Here is a 27406-nt window from a genome sequence, read left to right on the forward strand (position 1 = left end):
TCTGTGGCCGAGGATTTTTCGCAACATATTCGTGTGCATCTTGGGTTACCTTGAAGTAGTGCAGTAGACGAAAAGGATAAGGGGGCTATGGTTAAGCTTGTCTATCATAAGTTAAGTGTAAATAGCATTATGTATGGCTGGAACAGTGACAAGAAGTGCCGTTTTAAGCTGAAAAGTGATAGACGGGAGTGACACAGAGAAAATGATAATCGATTTCTGAATCTTCCTAACATCAGTTGTAGAAGCGTGGTCAACAAAAGCACTGAGCTTGAGGGGCTAATTATTATAAACAACCCTGACATTGTCATATTGACTGAGACTTGGCTGAGTAATGATGTCTACAATAGTGAATTCCTTCCATTAGGATATCTGGTTTACAGGAAGCACCGTGGTAGCAGGGGTGGTGGAGTTTGTATAATATACAAAAGTGCGCATGAAGTATTCTCGATGCCTGATGTTACCAACATTGAATGCATATTCTGTAAAGCCTACAGTGGCGGCCTTAGGTATATTGTGGGTGCCATGTACAGACCCCCAAACTCTGATGTTTCTATTATGGATGCGTTGAAGTATTTATGGGACTGTTTTGAAATGAGAGCGCACTACTTAGATGCGGACAGAAAGACAGGGACAAGAGCTTTCTGTCTGCGTCTAAGTAGTGCGCTCTCATTTCAAAACAATCATGTATCACCAACTTGCCCAATCAACCATACTGACATATTTATGCGACCATGTTAAACCTGATGATCAGGTAATTCTTTAAGGAGATTTTAATTTGCCCGATGACGACTGGTTGTCAATGTCTACCAAAAGTCGTAATGACATGGTGGGAAAGACACTACTAGATATTGCTTTCACATTTGACTTTCATCAAATTATTGAATGGTTTACAAGAATTCGGGGTAAGAGTAGGTCCCTACTCAATCTTTTCTTTGTTTCTGGCTTCTCAGACGCCAATTGGAAGATTCATTCAGTTAGGCTGCAAGACAACATCCTCAATGACAGTGATGGATCCTTGACAGTGCTTGGAATCGTCTCTAAATGCCAATACAATGATTTCGCCGGCACCACAATCTACAGTAGCACTACAGTCTCGTGAAAAATCTATCTCCAAGATTATGTCATGGTGGAGCTGGCCAGGACAGTGAATTCTACCTCGAACACCTTGTCGCCCAAAGTAACACAACACACGCACACCAATAGGACACAGCATCTCTCCGCCTACTGCATAAAATGTTGCACAACTGTCCCCGCAAAGCATCACCATGTCCTAGTCACTATTGAAAGTTACGACTCATCACTGGAGCAGCTGCTCCAGTGTCTATTAAAGCCATTGTAGGCACTCCATCAAAGAACATAGGGATTTTATTTCGAGTTATATGAAGATAAATGAAGATATATTAGGATTAGCTTGAAATATATTGTCGCAACGTGCAAAGAACAGGACACAAGGCTTCCTTTCGACGTTAACAGCAAGGCTCTATTGGCACACAAAAACAAAGCGCAAGAGCAGACACGCAACGTCGTCTTCCTCGAAAACACCAGCGACCGCCACACGTGATGCTGGCTTCTTCCTACTTTTGCGCTTACGGCTAATAACCGTGACATTAGCCTTCCTCTCCAGAAGGCATCGTCCCGATGCTTCGTCATCATGGCGGAAGGTTTTGTAGTCACTGGCAGCCCACGGATTCATTCGGACAAATAAGGTTTCATCCGAACTATGTGCACAACTTCTAGTGCATGTCTTTGACGTCTTGAACAATGTGAACTGTCGGGAATCACCTCATAGTTAACATCACTGAGACGACGGAGAACTTTATACGGCCCAAAGTACCGTCTCAAGAGCTTCTCCGAGAGGCCACAATGGCGAACTGGGGTCCAGAGTTAAACTTTCTGTCCTGGTTCATAGGAGACAGGTCGGTGACGAAGATTATAGCGCCTTGTACCATAGTCCTGGTGGCGACGAATACGTACGCGGGCAAGTTGGCGGGCTTCTTCAGCAAGCTGAGTTATGTAGTCTGCGCTTGTGTCAACGCCATCACTTTCATGCGGCAAGATAGCGTCGAGCATGGTTGTGACATCACGGCCATAGAGAAGGCGGAATGGTGTCATGCGTGTTGTCTCTTGCTGTGCCGTATTGTAAGCGAAAGTGACGTAAGGCAGTATCTCGTCCCAGTTTTTATGTTCCACATCGACGTACATGCAAAGCATATCCGCAAGTGTTTTGTTCAGCCGTTCCGTCAGACCATTTGTTTGTGGATGGTATGCCGTTGTGCGCCGGTGAGATGTCCCATTTAGACTTAAAACTGTGCGTAATAGCTCGGCTGTGAACGCTTTTCCTCTGTCAGTTATTACTACAGATGGAGCGCCATGCCTCAGGACTATATTCTCAATGAAAAACAGTGCTGCTTCACTTGCTGTGCCCCGCTCCAAAGCCTTGGTTTCAGTGTAGCGAGTAAGGTAGTCTGTGGCTACAATTATCCATTTGCGACCAGCACCTGAAGTTGGAAATGGTCCTAGAAGATCCATTCCGACTTGAGCGAATGGAGTTTCCGGCACATCAATTGGATGGAGGAGCCCTGCTGGTTTGATGGCTGGCACTTTCCTACGTTGGCACTCAAGACAAGTCCGAACGTGCTGTTGAACAGTTGCCGCCAGTTTCGGCCAGTAATACTTCTGTCTCACTCGGCATAGCGTTCATGTGTGACCTAAATGACCGGATGTCGGTTCGTCATGGCACGCCTCTAATACTTCTTTCCTGAGTGGTGTTGCGACGACAAGTAAGTAAGTGTTGCCGCTCGGAGAAAAGTTCACCTTATAAAGGACCTCGTTGCGCAAACAAAAAAATTCTACCCCTCTTGCGAAGAGCTTTGGCATAGCAAATGTGCGTCCCTCTAAGAAATCAATAAGGGGTTGCAACTCGGGATCGTCGCGTTGCTGCTGTGCGATTGTAGACGTGTTGACTACACCGAGAAACGCCGCATAGTCATCATCTTCAGCATTTACGTCTTCTAATGGGGCGCGAAAAAGACAATCGGTGTCTGTATGTCGCTTTCCGGATTTATAAGCTATAGCCATATCGAATTCTTGAATCTTGAGGCTCCAGCGCGCCAATCGTCCTGACGGGTCCTTCATGTTCGTCAACCAGCAAAGCGAGTGGTGATCACTGATGACTTTAAACGGGCGGCCGTATAAATATGGACGAAACTTCATGACTGCCCACACCACTGCAAGGCACTCTTTTTCAGCGGTAGAGTAATTCTCCTCTGTACGGGAGAGAGTCCGACTTGCATAAGCAATTACTCGTTCGGCGCCATCTTGCCACTGAACGAGCACAGCTCCTAAGCCGACATTGCTGGCGTCGGTGTGAACCGCTGTCGGAGCGTCATCGTCGAAGTGTCCGAGAACTGGCGGGCTTTGAAGACGTCGCAGCTCGTTGAACGCTTCCTGCTGCTCTTCACCCCACACAAACGTGACGTCTTCTCGGGTGAGTTGTGTTAAAAGTGATGCGATACGCGAAAAATTCTCAATGAAGCGTCGGTAATAAACGCACAAGCCTAAAAATCGCCGCACTGCCTTTTTGTCTGATGGCGCAGGAAAACTTGCAACAGCGGCTATTTTGTCTGGGTAAGGCCGTACACCTTCACTGCTGACAAGGTGTCCCAAGAAAAGAAGCTCTTCGAAACCAAAGTGACATTTTTCTGGCTTGAGTGTTAGTCCGGCCGATCGTATCGCTTGAAATACCGTGTGTAGTCGCTTCAAGTGCTCGTCAAATGTCGCTGAAAATACAATTACATCGTCCAAATATACTAGGCACGTTTGCCACTTTAGACCTGACAGGACTGTGTCCATGAGCCGCTGAAACGTTGCCGGACCAGGCACAAGCCGAACGGGAGAACTTTAAACTCATAAAGACCATCGGGTGTCTCAAATGCTGTTTTTTCTCGATCTCTTTCGTCAACTTTTATTTGCCAATATCCGCTCCGTAAATCCATCGACGAAAAATACCGTGCATGCCGTAGTCGATCGAGAGAGTCGTCTATACGACGCAGCGGGTAAACGTCCTTTTTCGTAACCTGATTGAGCTTGCGGTAATCAACGCAGAAACGTAAGGTGCCATCTTTTTTCTTCACCAATACTACCGGTGATGCCCAAGGACTTTTTGACGGCTGAATAACGTCATCCTGAAGCATTTTTCGCACCTGACTTTCTATGGCCTCATGGTTCCCGCGGAGCTACTTGTTATGGGTTCTGCCATATGGGTCTGGCCGTTTCATCCGTAATTATGCGATGTTTCATCAATGGCGTTTGGCGAACTCTGGACGTTGAAGAAAAACAGTCCTGAAATTCATTAATAAGCTTCAGAAGGCTTTGCTTCTGCGGGGGCAGTAAACTTGGGCCAACGTCGACGAATAGAGGGGCTGACCCGGTGACATCGGCTTTCTCCACAGTCAAGCAGCTTGAAACCTCCATGAGCTCCTCGACGTACGCGACTGCCATACCTTTTGCAAGAAGTCGTCGCTCAGTACTGAAGTTCGTAACCAGAACGAGCATGTGTCCGCAATTGAGGCTTACGACGGCTCTTGCAACAGATAAGCCATGGCTGAATAGCAATGCTGAAACTTGTTCAGCGATGTGGTCGAAGTTGCCTGGGTGGTCGCATGTTACAGCTACGAGAGCACTTGAACGGGGTGGAAGGGTCACGTGATCTTTGAAGACGCGCAGATGTTTACGCCGCTGGTCGTTACATCTCATATCTGGAACTTGATCTGGGGCCATCAAAAATGTAACTGACCTGTCTGGAGTGTCTATGACGGCGCCGTATTCACAAAAAAAGTACATCCCCAAGATTAGGTCTTTGCAGCACTCGGAAAAAATCACGAACGTGGCAACGAAAGCTGAATCACCAATACTAATCCTGGCAGTGCACTTTCCAGTTGGCGTCATCAGTTGGCCCCCCGTGGTTCTTATGTTAGGCCCCGTCCATGACGTTTTAACTTTTTTAAGCCAATCAGCAAGTTTTCTGCTCATGATAGAGAAATCTGCACCAGTGTCTACTAGCGCTGTCACAGGGCGTCCGTCTATGTAAACAGCTATGTCGGCGCTTACGATTTCCTGTGAGGTCGGCGGCGTTGCATGGTTCGTCGTATCGTACTGGTACTGGAGGTATTGCAGCATGTCGACGAGTGGCAACCTTCCCTCCAAAGGTCGCAGCTGTTAGTTTCCCTGATGAGGGCTTGGAAACCTGCCCCGGACAGCGTCGGCGTAACTACGACGGTTGGGCGAAGAGCTCGGCGAAGGTGATGGAGAGCGGGGTTGATGATACTGAGCGGATGGCTGTCCTTGCGGGTGCGCGCTGTCACGTTGGGTGTCGAAACGAGGTCGTGAAAAAGTCGGCGCATAAGTCGGGTATCTTTCTTCACGATATGGGCAGATGCGGTAGACATGTCCAGTTTCTCCGCAATTGAAACACAGTGGACAGCGGTCGACGGTGCACCACAGATTCGTCTTCCGAACGAATGGTCGACTGGACTGGTAGGCACCCTCGGCGACCAAGTTGCAGGTGTTGGCGGAGGGTAGAACGGTGGGTAGAACGGAGTTTCAGTAGGTGCGTTATATTGCGGAGTCGTCGTCGTTGGTGGTGGTGGCGGCGGCGGTGGGTTGTAGACTGGTGGCGCCGGCTTGTTATAAGAATGAACCAGTGCAGACGAGTTGTGCGGCACTGGCGACGGACGACGGGTGGCTGCCGCATAGTTAATAGATCGCTGGGCTGGTAGTGATTCGGGCTGGGAATATGCTTGCCTGATTTCCTGCAGCACAACTTCTCCAACTGAAGCCATCGCCCGTTCTTGCGGAGTCACAAGGAAGTTGCGGATCTCCTCACGAACAACCTCGCGAATAAGCTCACGAAGAGAACAGTCACTGCCGGCCGTCAGAGCAGAGACGCTGATTGAGGCACCGTTTGGTCGGTCGTAATAGCGACACCGTTGCTGCAGTGCGCGCTCGATAGCTGTAGCCTCTTTGATGAATTCCACAACGGTCGTCGGTGGATTGCGGAGAAGGCCGGCAAACAGCTGTTCTTTGACGCCTCGCATCAGATGGTGGAGTTTCTTGGCTTCAAGCATATCAGGGTCAGCCCGTCCAAATAGGCGCATCATGTCCTCCGCAAACATGGCGACACTCTCGTTCGGTTTCTGGACCAGAGACTCGATGAGTTGCTGAGCAAAGTCACGGCGGTCGTTGTTTGCGAAGGTGCTGAGAATCTGGCGGCAAAATTCATCCCATGAAGACAGCGTTGCTTCGTGGTTTTCATACCACGTACGAGCGCTGTCTGCTAAAGCAAAGTAAGCACGTGAAAACTTTAACTCGGTGGTCCAGCGGTTTGCCTTAGCGACTCGCTCATACTGGGCTAACCAGTCCTCAAAGTCTTCATACGCCTCACCATGGAATGTTTCTGGAATCTGAGGCTGCTCAAAAGTCAGCTGGGAAGCACCTGCAGTTGCCATTTCTCCAGGCGGAGTGCTATGCTGAGAAAGTTCCAGGGGAATCGCCTCGGAACTAAGGCCTCGCTGTCGGCGACTGTAGCGGTGGACAAGGGTATCCACTGAAGGAACGGGTTCCGGTATCAGACTCGAAGTACCGAACCGCGGAGGAGTCCCGATCATCAGTCGTAGAAACCCAGCACCTCCACCAGTGTCGCAACGTGCAAAGAACAGGACACAAGGCTTCCTTTCGACATTAACAGCAAGGCTCTAATGGCACACAAAAACAAAGCGCAAGAGCAGACGCGCAACGTCGTCTTTCTCGAAAACGCCAGCGACCGCCACACGTGATGCTGGCTTCTTCCTCCTTTTGTGCTTATGGCTAATAATCGTGACGATATGAAGAAGCATATCGGTTAGGATATTCTCTCATCCCCGTGACAATATGCTTCTTGAAATATCTAAAGCACAGTGCCTTGTTTTCCTAGTGTTTATTTTTCTTTTTCGTGTTTTTTTTTTTCGGCTGTTGAAATTCTACACTTCATTCTCTAGTTCCAAGAGCTCCTTTTTTTAGTCTGATAGCGTTAACAAGCTCGTTTTGCAGAAATTCTGGTGTCAGAGTTGGTGGCCTTGGTTATGAGCAAAAAATCGTCATCTTATGTGTGACTGAAAAATCAAGAACGATGCAAATAAAATAAAAAACAGCAACACAGTAACACACGCGTCCTGTATGTATGTTTCAAAATACAACATGAAATATTGCAGTAGTAATGCATGGTACAAGCCTTCATTGCCAACGGCCATCAGAATATGTAATTTTATAATGGCTCCGTGGTTGAAAGCTGGTACCCAACTACAAAAAGAACACACGCTACTGCGCCTATTTCCTTAAGGCCACGTATAGTGGGTGAATAGAAAATTCGAAAAGGTTTCATGCACTAAGTGTTAGAAATGCGCAATAAGAACAGGATGTAGATATCGCGTTCAACTCCTTAAGGTAAAGCTTTAGGGTACCCTAGTTTTTTCTTATGATGTGTGTGTTTATGTGTCACATCGTATTTACAGGAAAAACACATTGTATTGTTAGTGGTAACTGTGTTTCTTTCTCAGTTTACTTACTTTTACTTTTTTCTGTTTATTTGCTCTATTCATTCACACTGTTAATTAGTGTGTCTTTTATACTATTGCATTGCTGCAAGCTCTTTTCTTTTTTTGTTATTTCATGTGTGTAGCACAGTTTGTTGAAAACATTCCAAAGTATACATTCAGGGAGCCCGGAGCTAGTCAGGCCAATTGTCAGCTGTTTTTCCCATCCTTCCCCATCGTCTAGATGAAAAGTAAAGCATCTATTATTTTATCATTATAGTTATAGTAACAAGTGGAGGCGGCATAATTGAATGTATTGAAAAATGTCGAGCGAACTCATCTCCATTAGCCACACCACCTAGCTTCCCGGCGATGGGGAGGTGACGCATAGACCAAGGGACACTGAACAGAGCCAACATTCTGTGAGGAACATCAAAGCTTCGCACAGAAGAAGGCGAGTCGCTGCAGAAACTCCGGTGGAAATTGCGTAAAACATGCGTGTCACTGCGGGCATTTTGCTGGAAGCTATCCCCAACATACGCCCCCACATTGACCACATACCACCGCGCCAGCTGCTTTAACGAGAAGAAGCTGGCGGTCTCTCACAGTAGCACTATTGTGTGTGTCGCCTCTGACTGCAGAATAGAGCTACATGTCCATGAAAACTACAGTTAAAGCACACAGGGGCCTCACCCACGTCGCCAAACCTTCCACAAGGCACCTTGTACCCTTGATAATCTTACGAGGACATAATTGTAGGTGGTTGGCTGAAGGCATTTTGGAAACCTCTGCAACGATGTAGGTTGTCCGTTGGAGGCTCCGGTGCTCTTAAAAAGCGTGGCACCAACGGCAGGACACATTGCGCCGTATAATGACTAGTCCCATGAGTATCGCAGCAATATGTTTGGTGCTTGTTTGCAGGAATGTATGTGCACGTGAATGTGCTGTCTGCTTGCGCATTAGTTTTTTTTTTTTTTGAAAAAAAAAAAAAGAAAATTGAGTGTGTCGATTCAGAATGAAAGAGATACTTTGATCAAGAAATATGAAGCCTTTGAGATGCTAAAAAACATTTCATTCAAATCAAACAAAGTTGGTTGCAGGAATTAATTTTCAAGCAAAAGTTTATAGGCATACGCATTCGCTACTACATTATAAAGATCTGTAATAAGAAATTTGCAACAATATCGAATGTATCTTAAGATGCACTTGTAGAATATCGTATCGAATCAAATAATTGTAGTAGTATCTTGTACCTGCATCTAAACTATATGTGGCCCAAGTATATTGCACCGTATCTCAATACAATTTTATTATATCTTTGCCCAACCCAGTACACATTAGGTAATGATAAAGAAATCCTTTAGAATATGTTGCCCACCTCCATTTAACTTCTAATATTAGGTTCACCCACTCTGGAGTTGGCCAAACTGAACCACATGAGTTTTCTATGAAGCCATATGTGTTCAGCATAGTTGCATTTAATACATGATTCTGCTGCTCATATCGCTGATGGTAAAAGAATGTTGCACATTAATAATTCTAGTCATAGCTTTTTTGCCCCGCTTTGTAGCTTTGAAGAATCCTTCGTTCTTGTCTCTTCTTGGGTCTGTCTCATTTGCATCTTATTATCTCCTTTAAATATGCACCAATTAGTCCAACAAAAAGCTCTACTTGAATCGTAATAACTTCTCCAGTCTTTCACTGCATGCGATTTCTAGCTTGTGTTTACGGTCAATGTTTCGAGATCACATCCAGTGGGCATTGCCATGTTATCTTTCTTATTTTACACAATGCATGTTACCACTCGTAGCCTGCTTTGAGGTGTTTAAGCATGTCAACTATGTTAAAAAAGGTGTGGCATAGGTCTGCCTTAGCACAAAAAATTATTAATAAATCAAGAAAAGAAAACCCTGGAAAATTTCTCAAGGATAAAGACCAATAAATCTGCAGTGTGATGCAGGTTGAGACTTACTGAAAATTCCATGAATTTCGGATAAGAAAAATTGGTGTTCGTGACAGTGTGCCACAGGTCATTACAGATGTCACGAGTCCCCACTGTATAAAAGGAAATTACTTTCAAGCAGGTTGGATAGTGTCCAAGCAACAAAGCTACCTCGTGTACAGCCACATGCTCATATGCTGGCAAACCGTGCGACAGCTTGGTTGAGGCTTCATTACATTATGCCCATAATAGAAAGAATCACAGCACTTAGCTTGCCTCAGCACGGCAAGTTTTGAAAAGAAATGTGACACAGACATAAAGAGAAAGGTCCGCGCTGAACCATTCCATGCTACTCACACCGATCCTGTATATGCACGAAAAAACTCATTTTGCACATGACTTAAGAAAAGCTCCTTGCTGGGTGAGTTGGTGCATGTCTGTGGTATGTAACGTTGCGCATACAATCGGACGAACACAGGAAGAAGCGTAAACAGAAAGAGCGCACTCCGTTTATGCTTTTTTACTACTTGTGTTCGTCAGCGTGTATGTGCAACATTACATCGCACATGATATTAATCCAAGAAACATAATTTCCTTTTCTGCCAAAGCAACTGATAGAGAGCTCACACACAAGTTTCCCATTTCTACTATCGCTTCGACTTCTTTTATTTGACATGCAAGCTAGCCATCGATTGCTTTGACACATAAAGAAATAACAGTTCTTGGATTACAATCATGTGCAAGATGAGTTGTTTTTCCCACATATGTAGGATGGGTGTGAGGGGCAAGGAAGAAATAGATATTTAGCACCTAAATTTCTTTTCACATCTGAGTCGTGTTTCTTCTTACATGCGCCATGCTAATACAAGCTAAGTTCATGGATGACCAACTCTCTCGAGCTTCAAAACTTCTGAATCGCAGCACCTTGAAGCTGTTGCTCACGTACAGCCACAACCAGCCAGCCTTCCTCTGCGAGGTGACACTTTACAGTGGTTAGGGGCTATGATGTGGCTACGGCATCGAGACGCCCCGCCGCGGTGGTCTAGTGGCTAAGGTACTCGGCTGCTGACCCGCAGGTCGCGGGATCGAATCCCGGCTGCGGCGGCTGCATTTCTGATGGAGGCGGAAATGTTGTAGGCCCGTGTGCTCCGATTTGGGTGCACGTTGAAGAACCCCAGGTGGTCGAAATTTCCGGAGCCCTCCACTACGTTAAACACCACAAATTAATTACGGTATCGAGACGCGTCATCTTTTGAAATCGCAATGCCGAAAGGGAAACACGCTTCTTCGGTTATACACGGACATGGACATGGCTATACATCCATATTATGCAAGTCTGGCAGCCATGGTTTAAGATTTTTTTTCTGGTGCAATGGGGATGAGCTGATGTGACCGTGGAGGAGGCTAAGCCTATACAATGATGAGTGGGGCAGTAGCAGTGTAAAAAGGTTTATTAGCCGAACCAAACGGGCAGGTGGAAGATTCGAGATAGCGGCAGGACGAGGAAGATGGAGGAGCTCGAGCGCCGATCTCGTGGTGCCTTACTCTGCGATGATGCTTGTTGTTCCCTGTTGTCATCATTGCTTCATTATAATTGCTCCCGTCGAGAAAGATGAAGCCATCCTGGCGATCCAACAGGTGGGAACGAGCGGGTCGAAGTACGGCTTCAAGCGGTGAACAATATTGTGTCCACGTCGACGATGGTCACCGAGCGGCGTAAGCGGTTCAATGGCGTAATTGACAGGCGATGTGCGCTCTACCACTTGGTATGAACCATGGTAGTTTGAAAGTAGATTGGTAGACAAACCAGGTGCACAGGGTGGTACATACAGCCATACAAGGGTTCCAGGGGCGAAATGTGCGGCAGGAGGGTGGTCGTCATCGCGAGCCTTTTTCTGGCGTTGCAGGTCAGCTGTAGTAAACTGCTTCGCTAGTTGGCGGCATTCTTCGGCGTGACGGACGGCTTCGGACACGGTCGTGCACTCAGGTGCATCTGGTGCGTATGGCAGCAAAGTGTCAATTGTGTGCGATGATTGACGTCCGTATAGAAGGAAGAATGGGGAAAAGCCGGTGGTGACTTGGGTAGCGGTGTTGTACGCGTAGGTCGCAAACGGAAGAACTAGGTCCCAGTTCGTTTGGTCAGGTGCCACATGCGTCGCGAGCATGTCACCCAGGGTCCGATTAAACTGCTCAGTCAGGACATTCGTCTGAGGGTGGTATGCAGTACTCATCCTGTGTACAATATGGCACTGACGGAGAAGTGCTTGGATTATATCGGATAGAAATACACGGCCCCGATCACTGAGGAGCTCGCGAGGAGGCCCGTGACGCAACATAAACCGACGGAGGTTGAAAGATGCGACGACCTGAGCGGTCCCCGTAGAAAAAGCAGCGGTTTTGGCGTACCGTGTCAGGTGATCTACAGCAAGGATAGCCCACCGGTTACCTGCTGTGGTCAACGGCAGTGGTCCATAAAGGTCAATTCTGACGCGATCGAATGGGCGGTCGGGGCACGCAAGCAGCTGTAGTGGAGCTGTTCCTACATTCGGTGGCTGTTTTCGTCGCTGACACTCGTGGCACCCGCGTATAAACTGTCGAACGAAAGTAAACATCTCACGCAAGTAGTACCGCTTCCTTAAACGTTTGAAAGTCTTGAAGACACCAGCGTGAGCGCATTGCGGGTCGGAGTGAAATGATGCACAGATTGTAGAGCGCAGCTTTCGGGGAATAACGAGCAGCCACTTCCTACCGTCTGGTGAGTAACTGCGCCGGTACAAGGGGCCACCTCGAATGGTGAAATGCGAAGCCTGGCGTCGCATTGCTCGAGTGGTTGGAAATGTCGGTACCCCAGATAAAACGTCCAGAAGCAAAGTTATCCATGGATCGTCGCGCTGTGCAACGGACATTATGTCGACGTCAAGAGCTGATAGTGCGTGTTCTATAGAAGATATAGAGGCAGGCTCAGTGGACAGTGGTGATCGCGAGAGCGCATTAGCATTGGCATGTTGGCGGCCGGAACGGTACACGACGCGGATGTCATACACTTGAAGTTGCAGAGCCCAACGAGCAAGGCGACCTGATGGATTCTTCAGCGACGACAACCAACATAAGGCATGATGGTCTGTAACTACAGCAAAGGTGCGGCCATATAAGTATGGGCGAAACTTCACAATCGCCCAAAGTATGGCTAAGCACTTTTTTCGGCAACACTGTAGTTTACCTCAACCTTGTTGAGCGTTCTGCTGGCTTAGGCGACGACATACTCAGGGGATCCAGGCTTGTGTTGAGCGAGAACTGCACCGAGACCCACACCGCTGGCGTCTGTATGGATCTCAGTTGCAGCCGTGGGATCATAGTGGCGCAATATAGGCGGTGATGTCAGGAGACGGCGAAGAGTGGTAAATGCGTGATCACACTCGGAAGACCATGACGAGATGTTGTTGGCACTGCTTAAAAGTTGGGTCAAAGGGGCAATTATGGAGACAAAGTTGCGCACAAACCGACGAAAATAGGAGCACAATCCTGCAAAGCTGCGTAACCGCTTTACAGTCGTTGGTTTAGAAAATTCAGCGACAGCGCGCAGTTTAGGCGGGTCGGGAAGAACGCTATCCTTTGATACGACGTGACCGAGAATGGTGAGCTTCCGAGCAGCGAAGTGGCATTTCTTGAGATTCGGTTGGAGCTGCGCATTCTTCAGACACATGAGGACATGTTTCAGGCGTACAAGATGTGTTGCGAAATCGGATGCCAAGACGACGATATCGTCGAGGCAGCAGAGGCATATGTTCCATTTCAAACCCCACAGAACTGAGTCCGTCATGCGCTCGAATGTGGCTGGTGCATTGTAGAGGCCGAAGGGCATGACATTGAACTCATATAGGCCGTCCAGTGTCATGAAGGCTGTTTTTGGACGATCGGCATCTGCTAAGGGCACCTGCAAATACCCCGAACACAAATATAACAACGAAAATAACTCTGCACCTTGTAAGCAATCAGGAGCGTCATCAATCCTGGGCAAAGGATACACGTTGTGGGGGTGCCGACACCCCCCTGTAAAGTTGTCAGCGCCGTGTGGCGCACGTGTCTTGCCCCAAGGCCGCATTTCGGGTGACGAACGCCGGGCGATAGATGGCGTTGTGTTCGCGTTGAGTACCACTGTTGGTAGAGTGGTAGCGCCAGCGGTGACCCCTGGCGAAAGGCAGGCCTTGGTGGCGGACGAGAGTTGAGCGAGCCTCTTCTGCGGGTTGTCTCTCGCGGTGGGTCTGCCGTGGACGGCACCGCGGGCCGCCTGTGGTAGGTCCACGTGGTAAGTCAAGCGTTGGCGACGCCGCTTTGGGTATGTTAATGTGTGTTTGTCCTGTTACTGTGTTTGTCATGTTATTGTATATTTTGTCGTGTTATTGTGTAACGATGTACTAGTGTATTACATAACGAGTTATGTATCCATTCGGCGGACGATATCGTCGTTGTAAATTAGTTAAATGTATGTTGTTTGTTTGTACCGGACCATGTCTGCTGTGTCCATTCACTCCAAGAGCGTGGCGTGGTGCTCGCTCGCCTCGTCGAGACCCCACAACGTCTTTGCGAGTAATCTTATTTAAGCGCCTGTAATCAACGCAGAAGCGAATTATACTATCTTTCTTCTTAACAAGAACGACAGGTGACGCCCATGGACTTTGCGAAGATCGAATAACGTCGCGCTCGAGCATATCGTCAACCTGTTCGGTGATAACCTGACGTTCCGTGGCGGAAACACGGTATGGTCGCTGTCGTACTGGTGCGTTGAAACCTGTGTCGATGCAGTGAAAAAACTGGGAGTTCGGCCAAGGGTAGGTTGAGCAACGTCAAAGGATTCACGAAACTGGTAGAGCAGCTGAAGAAGCTCAGAGCGTTCAGATGTCGATAGTCCGTCGGCAATCGATGAATCGAAAAGCTCGGAAGTTCGTACATTGGAAGGGTTGAGGGCACTGATGGCGTCGTAGTCACCGGAACAATCTGACGGCATGCTAAAAATTTGTTCTTTATCAATGGCATGCACGTGTCCAAGAGATTCACCTTGAAACAGTTCGACAGGATACGGAAGGGGATTTATGAGGCAAAGAGCACTGTTTCCTTCAGAAATGGAGAGGGTTGAATAAAGCAGAAGAAGTGATCTTCGACTAAGGAAGAGGCCTGATGGTTCTAAGAATGCAGCTTCGTCCCTAATGCCGTCACAGAACACGGGGAGCAACACAGCTGCTGTCGGAGGAATTTCAGTGCTTTCTTTGACGACAAGTTTGTGTACGGCGACCTGAATGCGACTGGTTGGTTGGTCGTAAAACGGGAAGAGTTCAAGTTCCGATCTTGCACAATCAATAATGGCGTTACGCGATAAATCCCATTCAAGTATGATGTCGTGTGAGCATATCGAAAGAACAATAAACTCAACAGTGTAGTCCTTCGCGATCATCAGTCAGACAGTACAGGCGGCTATAGGCTGAACCGGGTCCCCATTCGCTGTTTGCAAGGACATCATATCAAAAGGCGTCGTCACTTTTCGGAGCTTGCGGCAACGTTTAGCATCTATCACGGAAACGGCAGCACCGGTATCTACTAGAGCATAAGCTCGAGTACCTTCTACAAAAACTTCAACAATATTCGACGGCAATGTCCGAGGACTTGAGCATTTTGACAGCGCAGTTCTTGCCTCCTGAACTGCGGCGGTTAGTTTCCCTCGTGTTCAGGAGCTGGCTGGCAACGCATGAGTGACAGGGAGCGACGACGGGGTGAAGGTGAGCGACCAGACATAGTACGCGGACATTCCCGTGACGACAAGCTTGGCTGAGGATCCGAATTTTCCAGACGAGATGGAGGAAGGTCCATGAAGCTGTTCTGTGTCCGGTCGTCTGTGTATCCCTGCACGCGACGGCGGCAGTATCGGGCGATACGGCCAGGACCGCCGCACGCAAAACAGATGGGCCGATTATTGCGCGTTCTCCAAGTATTGGCGACGAGGGGAGCAGCCCATGCGGCAGACGGTTGAGTTGAGGCTGTGGTAGCAATTGGAGGAACCCAGGCGGTGGACGGCTAAGTCGGGGCTGAGGTATACGGCAGTCCCTGGAACGGCGGGGGGTGGTGTAGCTGCCGCCGCTTTAGTGCCTCAGCGAAAGTAAGAGGCGCGGTGATGGGGGACTGCTTAAAGGGCACCGGCATAGCCTCGGAAATCTGCTCCTGCACCACATGTCGGAGCATGGGAGCCAATGGTGGTGGGTGTCGCAGTGGCTGTTGCTGCGAGAGCTCCTGGCGTTGAGCAAAAGGCAGTAGAGAAAGCTGCCGAGCCACTTCCTCTCGCACGAAGACTCATTTGTGCGAGAAGGTTTGTCTGGTCAGTCATGACATCCAGTGCGGTCACTGGTTGGATTGTCTGGAATGACCGTCGCGTTTGAGCTCGTTGCCTCCGTAACTCATCATAGCTTTGACACAAAGGGACTACTTCGGCTACAGTGCTAGGAGACTTCTCGAGAAGCATCTGGAAATTGTCATCGTAGGCGCCTTTCATAATGTGCTGTATCTTTGCACTCTCGCTCATGGAAGCATCGGCACGCCGGCAGAGATCGATCACATCTTCTATACATGAGATGAAAATTTCACCGGGCTACTGTGCCTGTGTGCGCAGACGTTGTTCGGCGCGTAGCTTCCGTAAGGCAGGCCGACTGAAAACGGCACATATTGCCTCCTTGAAGGCGGAACAATTCGCGAACTCGGTTTCGTGGTTTGTATACCACAGCTTGGCCACGGCGGTGAGATAAAAATTGACAGTGCCCAACTTAGCAACGTCATCCCACCTGTTGGGTCTACTGACTTTCTCGTATGACGACAGCCAGTCCTCAACGTCCTGGTCTTCTGTGCCCGCGAAGATCGAGTGGGTTTCACTGGTGAACCGGGCCGGGGCAAAAAGCGGCCGCGAGAGGTACTGTTTGTTGGGCAGCGTCAACTTGCATGGTCGATGGCAAGGTGCGGGATCGGAGTTCCAGGGTGTAGGCGATGTGGTTACCCAGCACGTCCACCAAATGTAAACAGGTTTATTAGGCGAACCAAATGGGCAAGTGGAATATTCGAGATAGCGACAGGACGAGGAAGATGGAGGAGCTCGAGCGCCGATCTCGTGGTGCCTTACTCTGCGATGATGCTTGTTTTTCCCTGTTGTTGTCATCATTGCTTCATTATAGCAGTAATAAACCAAGTTTGTAGCACCATGCTAATGGGTTGCCCAGCAAGTTCACTGGCTTATCAAGTGATGTTAATCATTGAGTTTTCTGCATTATTTACTAGCGGGAACTCTGGCGCTGATATTGTTCAGCCACTTACAGGAATGATGAGTAGTGCATGGATTTGCCCAATTCTCATTCTTGCAGCTTCAAATGAACGTGTGGTAGGGTCGTTGTAAACTTCATGAGCCAATTTGAATTGGTGAGCCTAAAACGGTTACGGTGGTGAAGCAAAAGTGCTGAACATTTGCTGACCTTCGTCTTGCAACAAAATGAATGCAGGTCACAGAGAGCCAAGAAAATGGGCTATTAACAACGGCTTGTACTGAAATGCGAAAAATGAAAAAGTTTAAGTTTCAAAGAAAAAGTTTCAGTGCAGAAGTGGCACAGGCACTAATAATGTAAAGGGGGTTTATTGAAGGAACTGAGCAAGCGGGTGGTAGCTCGGAAGGAACGCAGGCGAACCCAGATGACGGTGCTTGATCACCGATCTCTTGCCTTTTTCTTGTGTTGATAGTTGAGCCGATGGTATCAACGTCTTTCTTATTCACTATAATTACCCCCGGCGAAAAAGTTGAAGCCATCCTGGCAATCTAACATGTGGGGACAAGCGGGTCGAAGTAGGGCTTGAGACAGTTTACCTGAACATCATCACGGCCACGCCGACGACGGTCGCTCGGTGGCGTGAGGGGTTCAATGGCGTAGTTGACGGGTGAGGTTCGCTCGACTACGGGGGAGGGACCATGATAATTAGAGAGTAGCTTGGGTGATACACCAGGGGCGCAGAGCGGTACATGCAGCCATAAAAGTGCTCCAGGAACAAATGTTGGTGCAGAACGATGGTCGTCGTCACGGGTCTCCTTCTGGCGCTATTGGTCGGCTGTAGTAAGCCGCTTGGCTAGCTAGCGGCACTCTTCTGCGTAACGAGCGGCTTCCGAGACAGGCGTGCATTCGGAAAGATCTGGTGAATATGGCAGTGAAGTATCGAAGGTGTGCAATGGTTGGCGACCGTACAGGAGAAAAAATGGGTAAAACCTGGTAGTGACTTGCGTAGCGGTGTTATACGAGTATGTCACAAATAGAAGAAGGAGGTCCCAGTTTGTTTGATCAGAAGTGACATGCATCCCGAGCATGTCCCCCAGAGAACGATTAAACCGCTCAGTCAAACCGTTAGTCTGTGGGTGGTAGGCTGTACTCTTCCGATGTACAATATGGCACTGTTGAAGAAGTGCTTGGATTACATCGGAGAGGAAAACACGCTCTCAGTCACTGAGGAGTTCGCGAGGAGGACCATAACGAAGCACAAAATGATTGAATATGAAAGTTGCGACGTCTTGTGCTGCAGCTGTGGGGAGAGCAGCAGTTTCAGCGTACCGTGTAAGATGATCCACAGCCACGATAGCCCATCAGTTGCCTGCCGTTGTCAATGGTAGTGGTCCGTAGAGGTCAATTCCTACACAGTCGAATGATGGGCGGTCTGGGCATGGAAGTGGCTGCAATGAACCTGTTGCAGGATGTGGCGGGTTTTTCCGCCGTTGACATTCGTGGCAGTCGCGAATGAACTGGCAAACAAACGTAGACATTCCATGCCAGTAATACCTTTTTCTTAGGCGCTCGTAGGTCTTGAAACCGGCGTGAGCACATTGCGGGTCGGAATAGAACGACGCGCAAATAGTAGACCGCAGCGTTCGGGAAAAGACTAGTAGCCATTTCCTACCATCTGCTCAATAGTTGCGCCAGTACAAAAAAAAAGGCCATCCCGAATACTGAAGTGCAGAGCCTGGTGGCACAGGGTTGCAGTGGTCGGAAGTGTCGGTGCCTTGATAACGCGCCAAGAAGCGAAGCGTTCCATGGGTCATTGCGTTGTGCAGAAGAGATGGTGTCCTCATCAAGAGAAGACAACGTGTTGTCCGAGGAAACAGATGCAATGTCCGGGGATAGGGGAGATCGCGACAGTGCATCAGCATCAGTATGCTTGTGGCCGGAACGATATATAACGCGGATGTCATATTCTTGAAGCTGAAGAGCCCAACGGGCAAGATGACCCAATAGATCCTTGAGCGAAGACAACCAGCATAATGCGTGGTGGTCTGCTACTACATCAAAAGTATGGCCATAAAGGTATGGGCGGAACTTGACAAGCGCCCAAACAATCGCCTAGCATTCCTTCTCGGTGACGCTGTAGTTCGATTCAGCCTTGGTGAGAGTTCTACAGGCGTAGGCAACGACATATTCGGCGAATCCAGGCTTGCGTTGCACGAGAACCGCACCGAGGACGACATCACAGGCATCGGTGTGGACTTCAGTTGCCGCCGTAAGATCGTAGTGACACAGTATTTGTGGTGAAGTAAGGATACGACGAAGGGTACAGAAGGCTTGGTCACACTCAGAAGACCATGACGAAATATAGCCCGAGAATCGTAAGTTGCCAAGCAGAGAAGTGGCACTTTTTGAGGTTGAGTTGGAGCTGAGCCTTCTTCAGGCACGTGAGGACGTGTTTCAGGTGCTCGAGATGTGTTGCAAAGTCTGGCGCAAAGACGACAATATCGCCGAGATAGCAGAGACATATTTGCCACTTCAAACACCGAAGAACTGAGTACATCATGTGCTCGAAGGTGGCAGGCCCATATCAGAAGCCGAAGGGCATGACATTAAACTCATATAGACCGTCGGGTGTCATGGAGGCTGTTTGTGGTCAATCGGCATCTGCAAGGGGAACCTGCCAATACCCTGAGCGCAAATCTAATGATGAAAAAAACTCGGCACCTTGTAAAGTACCAAGGGCATCGTCAATCCTGGGTAAAGGATACACGTCTCTTCAAGTGATCTTATTTAGGCGCCAATAATCCACACAGAAGTGGAAGGAACCACCCTTTTTTTTAACGAGCACTACAGGTGAGGCTCATGGACTTTGTGAAGGTTGAATTATGCCACATTGCAGCATATTATTCACCTGTTCGGTAATAACTTGGCGTTCCGCCACAGAAACACCGTATGGCCATTGCCGTAGTGGCACATGGGAGCCGGTATCGATGTAATGTAGAGTGGTAGAAGTGCGGCCAAGTGAAGGTTGAACAACATCAAAAGGTTTGCGGTACTGGTACAGCAGTTGAAGGAGTTCAGATCGTTCAGATGGTGACAGCCCGTCTGCAATCGCCGAATCGAACACTTTCAAAGGCTGTAGATCAGATTGGTTAAGAGCACTGACGGCGGCGAGGTTACTTTGGGATGATTCTTGCGGCATGATAAAAATTCGTTTGTTATCAATGGGCTGTACGCATCCAAGAGATTCGCCTTTAAATAGTTTGATGGTATGCAGAAAGGGATTGGTAAGACAGAGAGTACTGGCTCCATTAGAAATGAGAGGGCTGAATAAGAGAGCAGAAGTGGTTTCCGACTTAGAAAGAGGCTTGATGGCTAAAAAAATGCTACTTCATCACGCATGCCATCGGAGACCACAGGGAGCAAAACAGCTGTTGTCGGTGGAATGTCGGTGTCTTCTTTGACAACTAGCTTGTGTGCGGCTTGATTCTTGTAGTCGTAGTGCTGGTTGAACAACAGAAGCAGTTCAAGTTCGGAACGGGCACTATCTATAATGGCGTGATTACGCGATAGGAAATCCCAGCCAAGTATAATGTCATGAGAGCAGGAGGAAAGGACCATAAACTCAACAATGTAGTGGTCCTCCGCAATTGTGAGTCTGGCAGTGCAGGCGGCTATAACTCGAACAGGTTCTCCATTTGCTGCACATAAAGACATCATATCAAGCGGCGTGGTCACCTTTCGGAGCTTGCGGCAAAATTTGCATCTATAACGGACATAGCGGTACCGGTATCTACAACAGCATAAGCATGGGCGCCGTATACAAAAACTTAGACTATACTTGACGGCAAAATGCGAGGACTTGAACATTTCGATAGCGCAGTTCTTGCCTTCTGTACTGCGACGGCTCTGGTTTCCCTCATTTTCGAATAACGCGTTCGATGCTATAACTACTGAGCTACCACAGCGGCCTGTTTCCCTCATTTTGAGGGGCTGGTCGTGGACGCATGGGTGACAAGGAGCCACACAGACATAGCGGCACCGATATATACAACAGCGTAAGCATGGGCGCCATATACAAAAACTTCGACCATATTTGACGGCAAAATGCGAGGACTTGAACATTTCGATGGCGCAGTTCTTGCCTCCTGTACTCTGACGGCTAGTTTCCCTCATTTTGAGGGTGGACGCACGGGTGACAAGGCGAGCGACGAGACGAAGTTGCCGGATAGTCACGGGAAGGCGTGCTTGACTGATGATTCGAACTTTCATAACCAAAAGGGGGTCGGTCCATGTAGTTGCTCCGTGATCAGGCGTCTGTGTAGCCGGGCACACGACGACGGCTGTATCGGGAGATATGGCCAGGGCCGCCGCACAGATTGGCCGGTTATCGCGCGTTCTCCATGCATTTGCAATGAGGGGCGCTGCCCACGCGGCATACGGCTGAGTCGAGGCTGAGTCGAGGGAAGGAGCCCATGCGACGGAAGACCGAGTAGGAGCGGGGATATGCAGCAGTCCATTGAACGGCGAGGGCTGGTGTGGCTGCTGCCTCTTTACTGCGTCAGCATAAGTAAGAGGCGCGGCGACAACTTGCTGCTGAAAGGGCACTGGCATAGCCTAGGCAATCTGGTCCTGAAACACATGTCGGAGCATGGGAGCTAACGGGGTCGGTGGTTGCTCTTGCTGCTGCTGCGAGAGCTCTTGGCGCTGACAAAACGGCAGGAGGGAAAGCTGACGTGCGACCTCCTCATGCACAAAGTTTTTCCATTTGTGCTAGAAGGCACGAGTGGTCATGCACAACGTCCAGTGCAGCGAGTGGTTGGTTAGGCTGAAATGGACGACAGGTGAGAGCCCGTTGCCGTCGCAATTCGTCATAGCTCTTGCACAAAGTTACAACTTCAGACACCGTGCCAGGAGACTTCGCATGGGACATTTGAAATACGTCATCATCGACACCTTTCATAATGTGCTGGATCTTGGCATTTTCTCACATTGCGGCATCGATGCGCCTGCAGATATCGAGTATGTCTACGATATAGGCGGTAAACGTTTCGCCAGGTTCTTGTGCCCGTGTACACAGGCGTTGTTTGGCGCGCAACTTCTCCACGGCCGGGTGACCGAAAACCGAGGATATTGACTGCTTGAAAGCGGCCCACTTTTCGGACTCGGATTCGTGGCTTGTGTACCACAGCTTCACCACATTAGCCAAGTAAAAGTTGACCGTGCTCAACTTAGCAGCGTCATCCCACCTGTTTGGTTCACTGACTTTTTTGTAGGCAACAGCCAGTCCTTGACGTCCTGGTCTTCGGTGCCCACAAAGATCGGGGGGTCTCGCTGGTGAACCGGGCCGGGGCGAGCAGCGGCCGCGAAAGGTGCTGTCTGTTGGGCAGCCGTCAACTTGCATGGTCGACGGCAGGGTGCTGGATCAGAGATCAGGTGATGTAGTTACCCAGCACGATCTACCAAATGTAAAGGGGGTTTATTGAAGGAACTGAGCAAGCGGGTAGTAGCACGAAAGGAATGCAGGCGGACCCAGATGACAATGCTCGATCGCTGATCTCATGCCTTTTTCTTGTGTTGATGATAGTTGAGCCTATGGTATCAACATCTTTCTTTTTCACTATAAGAAGAACTTGCATGTCCCGTTTTGGTCCATGTGTAGCTTTGCACTAACAATTTGTAACCAATATTGGCTGGATTAATTAACCAGAGGCAAAAACAAATATCAATCACAGGTACAATATTATTAGAAGGTGTATTTCACATTGCAATGCCTTAATAATCAAAAAAAGCCCCCTGAAGTGGTATAACCCCTTCAGTCACGAATTATGATTCGCTGTCAGAAATGTGTCACATTGGCGTGGCATATTTCCAAGGCACTTTGTATAACATTACAAGTAAGAAAATCAAGGAAAACATTTTTTCATGTTAGTTTTAGTAATTACAGTTGAGGAGTGTGTAACTACCTAATAATTCTGCCACAAGTCAGCTACAGTACTCGCATTAAAATAATCCACAATTAGGTTCGAAATGCATGCACAATTTGTTCTTTGGTTGTATTTCTTTCGAATAAAGTAAAAAGCTAGGTTTCACGGTAGACCTTGAAGGTGCCACGTCAAACAATTGATTGATATGAGGGGTTTAACATCCCAAAACCACTATATGATTATGAGAGACTTAGTAGTGGAGGGCTCCGAAAATTCAGACCACCTGAGCTTCTTTAATGTGCCCCCAAATCTAAGCACAAGGGCCTACAGCATTTTTGCCTCCATCAAAAATGCAGCCCAGATTCGATCCCACGACCTGCGTGTCAGCAGTCGAGTACCTAGCCACTAGACTACTACGACGGGGCCACGTTGAACAATCATCGAACACGGTAGTGTATTTAGCAATACGCAGCGTAATGAAGTTAAATGACTGTCCATTCAGGAGGCCTGTAAGAATGCGCACACTAAGTTTCAAGCCATTTGATGCAACACGTGGTACGTGAAGTTGGCATGTACATTTGTACACACCGTGACTAAAAGGCTTAAACCATAAAAATTCCTAAAATTGACTAGAGGGAACTCTGGTGGTGTGATCATTTAGCCACCATGGGGATGATTGGTAGCACATGGATTTGCCTGGTGCTCATGCTTAATTACCGTGATTCCTTTCTCGACATGCAGCCTGCCTAAGGCCAGTTGGAAACAGTTTCAAGCACCGGCGTGGCTCAGTGGTAGAATACTGGGCTGGCATGCAGGAGACCCGGGTTCGAAACCGATTGTGTCCTTGGTGTTTTTATTTACTTAGTTTTTTTACTTCGCAGAATAGTGGTTATGTACACTGGTGGCAGCAGACAATTATGGCACCAAAATAGACCTTCGTTATAATCTCATAACAGCTTTTGCTGTAACGAATTCTTTTGATGTTGCTCCCTTTCTGAAGGAAACCATTCAGTAGTGAATATTTTTTCTGTATGCCTGGCAGATTTATGTAACTCGATACCCCTCTATGAGCTATTTCGTCGTGTGACAAGACCTGCATCAGAAAAAAATGTCAAGTTAGATTTTCACAATGCTACTGGGATATCCTCAAAGAAAGTTCTGATCTATTGTTGAGTTTTACTCAAGTGCAACATTTATCTCGTTCGACTACAAGTTATTCATTAAAAAAAAAAAATGGCACCCGCGTTGGTTCACATGTGGTGCCTGCTCTGTGTAATATCTTCTTATCTTCCATTTACTGTGTTCTTAAGAGTGTTTACCATGACCAGAATTTTAGATATATAGAGGATTTTCTTGTTGTGATAAAACAAACCAAGAAGGCTCTGTAGCTGATATTTTAAGCATGTTCAGTGACAATGACAAAGGTTTGAATTTCAATCACAAGCACACAAGGGATGGTAAACCGCAGTTTCTAGGTATACAGCTATGCTTACAGGCAAGTCACGCCTGCTGAATGTATTCGTCACGTGCGCGTAAGGGATTTTTGCAGTACAAGTGTGTTCATTCCATGATTGAGAAATGTGCAATTGCTATGACGTGTCTAAAATCTTCCTTAGCGAAGTCCTGCAATCACACTGCAAGCAAGAGCTTTAATGCACAGTTAAATAGGTTGTGGCTCGTGTTGCCCATGAGTGGGGTCCCATCAGTTTTTAAGCTAAACCTAGGAGTTAAGCAGCCCCGCCGCGGTGGTCTAGTGGCTAAGGTACTCGGCTGCTGACCCGCAGGGCGCGGGTTCGAATCCCGGCTGCGGCGGCTGCATTTTCGATGGAGGCGGAAATGTTGTAGGCCCGTGTGCTCAGATTTGGGTGCACGTTAAAGAACCCCAGGTGGTCTAAATTTCCGGAGCCCTCCACTACGGCGTCTCTCATAATCATATAGTGGTTTTGGGACGTTAAACCCCACATATCAATCAATCAATCAATCAGAGTTAAGCACCAGAAGTGCAAGAGTGAAACACAGAAGCAGACTGTAGCTATTGCCACAGAGTGGCTCACAATCTTAACAATTTGGTCACCAGGTACACGATTCCAGTAGTGTTCTCTGCTCCCCAAAAACTGTCGATGCTGTGCAGGCATATGTGTAAGAAAAATAAAAAACTGCAACGTTTTAAAAGCTGACCACCATTTCAAAGAAAGCTTTGAAACCGCTGCCTGGGAATCATCAGAAGCTTTTTTCATTCAGTCTTTGGCAGGCAAACTCACGAGTCGACTGGTTCAGGCTCGGATCGAGCCGAGAGTCTCAGCGACTCCAAGTAAGTAATATTTGGGTGCGAGTCCGAGTGAGTCCAACTGTGAACAATTTCCGTGAGTGCGAGTCCAAGTGAGCTCTTACAGCAAAACCTATTTATTGAGCGAGTCTGCATGAGTTCCTATATTTTTGCCAACCTATGCTCATTGGATTCAGAGTGCGTTAGTAATATTCCATCCTTATCCTTGTTTGGCAATGCATTTTCTCATCTGAATGTACTATCATGAGTGCGCTGGGATGTTCAAGTTGCACTGACTACTGCGCGTGGTGTACACTACGTGCGACCTTCAGGTGCTGGTCAGTATAAAAAGTGGAGTGACGCAATAAATTATGTCAGCTGAGAGTCCCGTCTTCTTTCATGTGGAGTCATTTCGGTCTAAAAAATAATCACTATGAATTCACACCAACTAGCCCGCCAAGACATCGTCATGAATTATAGTTGCACACTTGCAACAGCCATGTGTGGAACACAATGACGTTATAAGAAACCATCATGTGGACAAACCTAATTATGCTTACAGTATGTTATGTTATAACATTAAATTATTGGGGTTTATGAGACACCACAGTAAAACGCTCCAGAAATTTTGATTACCTGGAGTTCGTTATCACACACCTAAATCTAAATGCACAGGCCTCAAGCATTTCAGCACTGACAAAAAATGTCCTCACTTCTGTCCTTTCCAGTTGGCTGCACTTATTTGCATTCATAATCATATGAGCAACAAAACACTGTTTTGAGAGTAGCTCAAACGGTGTTTATGACGTTGGATTCCACTCCTAGCATCTTGGTGCCTACATGCACTTGAAAACAGTGAATGACTGATCAATAAAACTTGTTATTCTAGAAGTTGGTCACTTGTGAGATTGTAAGCACTTAGCGTAACTATATCTCGAAACAATCGCTGGGTGGTGTGTTTCTTCAAGTGCAGTGTGCTTGATCGGGCAGGTTGGTGCAAAGTGAGTGAAGAATAAAACAGCGCCAACAAGACGAAGTCACAGCGCTGAACCAAGGTTTGTTACGGAACATTCGCAATATACATGAAACAGGTATTTTCACAGAACTACGAAACATACGCAGAAATACACATGTGATGATAGCCATATATAGAGCAAACATTATCAACTCGTCACAAGTAGATCGCAGGTATCTTAATTATTCACAGCCGTGAAACGAAATTGAGAGCACGATAACACAATAAGCATCGTTCTGTCGAATGAGGAAGGCTTCGCTAACCTAGCGTTCACGTTGCTCGTTATCGCGCCCCAGGACCGCACACTTATGAGATCGGCTGACAACCACAATTTTTATAATGGTCAGCCAAGTCTGTGCGTACGCGATTGTGAGTGCAGTTCAAGGGATTACCAAGGTGTACAAAGTAGTATTTACAACCATACTAAAATGTCAGCTCGCATGCAAGCAACAAAAAACCCACCGGTGAGAACCAGCAGTAGCAGCAGCAGAAGTGGGGGGGCACACCCGGCTGTAGCCATGCTGCTGCGGCAGGTCGATGACGGCGGGGACGTGGTTCGTCAGCACCGCCACCGTAGCAGCGCCATAGCTCACTATCGCCGACCCGACGACGAATGGCCGACCGAACCCTCCATGAGCTTATCGACGACACCCACCGTGGCGCACCATTATCGGCAGTGCAGCAGCTCGGGCCGCTTGGCTGCATCAATCAGCCGTTCACCGCCATGGCCGCCGTTACCTCGTCTCGATTGTTGTGGCTCTTTCCCCCAACGATCTAGTAACATTATTGCTCTCCCCCCTCTCCAAGTCCACAGCGCGGACGGCTCCGCCCCCGAAAACGCGCGCACCGCGGAGCCAGTTGCCGCGTTCTTCAAAAACGCATGTCCGTCATAGAGTGATGTTAGAGTGTACTAGAACTTGATGTGGTAGGTGTTCTGTGGTGATGTCACAGAACACCTACCAGTTTGTCCGTACCAGTTTGGACATGGAACAACCTCCTAACAATCCGGACTACGCGTGGGAATATTGTAATAGAACAGAAGGCAGCAGAAAGGAGGGTGGTATTGGGGCATTCATTCATAAAAGTACAGACTGGCAAAGGGTCAAGCAGGAGTGCAAGGAACATTTATGGCTAAAAGGGAAAGTGGCAGGTCAAATGACACTCCTTGGTTTCGTGTACTTGTGGACGGGAGCAAAGGCCAGAGAGGAAAACCAGGCAATGGTAGAGTGTATATCAAAAGACATTCAGGAATTAGGAAGAGAGCGCGAGATGATTATACTACGAGATATGAATACGCACATAGAAGATATAGATGGGTGTACCGACCCGACAGGCAAAATGATCATCGATATGTGTGAAAAACTTGATTTCATCATTTACAACAGTACCGAGAAGTGTG

The 27406-nt window shown here is 48.0% G+C and overlaps 1 protein-coding gene across 2 annotated transcripts in view; it reads right to left on the reverse strand.

The window, feature by feature from the left end:
* Positions 1-26948, reverse strand: part of LOC119181232 (uncharacterized) — a 77134-nt gene extending 50186 nt beyond the window's left edge. Inside the window, exons 1-2 of one of the 2 annotated variants that reach the window (XM_075874834.1) lie at positions 26470-26948; positions 651-22219 (exon numbers count right to left, since the gene is read on the reverse strand). In XM_075874834.1, coding sequence (XP_075730949.1) covers positions 5106-6665 — 1560 coding nt within the window. In that variant the 5' untranslated portion in view covers positions 6666-22219; positions 26470-26948 and the 3' untranslated portion in view covers positions 651-5105. Of the gene's footprint in view, positions 1-650; positions 22220-26469 lie in introns of those variants that run through there. The other variant, XM_037432412.2, reaches the window with a different exon arrangement.
* Positions 26949-27406: the final 458 nt, after the last annotated feature.

This window comes from Rhipicephalus microplus, chromosome 10, assembly GCF_043290135.1.
Source record: "Rhipicephalus microplus isolate Deutch F79 chromosome 10, USDA_Rmic, whole genome shotgun sequence".
NCBI lineage: Eukaryota > Metazoa > Arthropoda > Arachnida > Ixodida > Ixodidae > Rhipicephalus > Rhipicephalus microplus.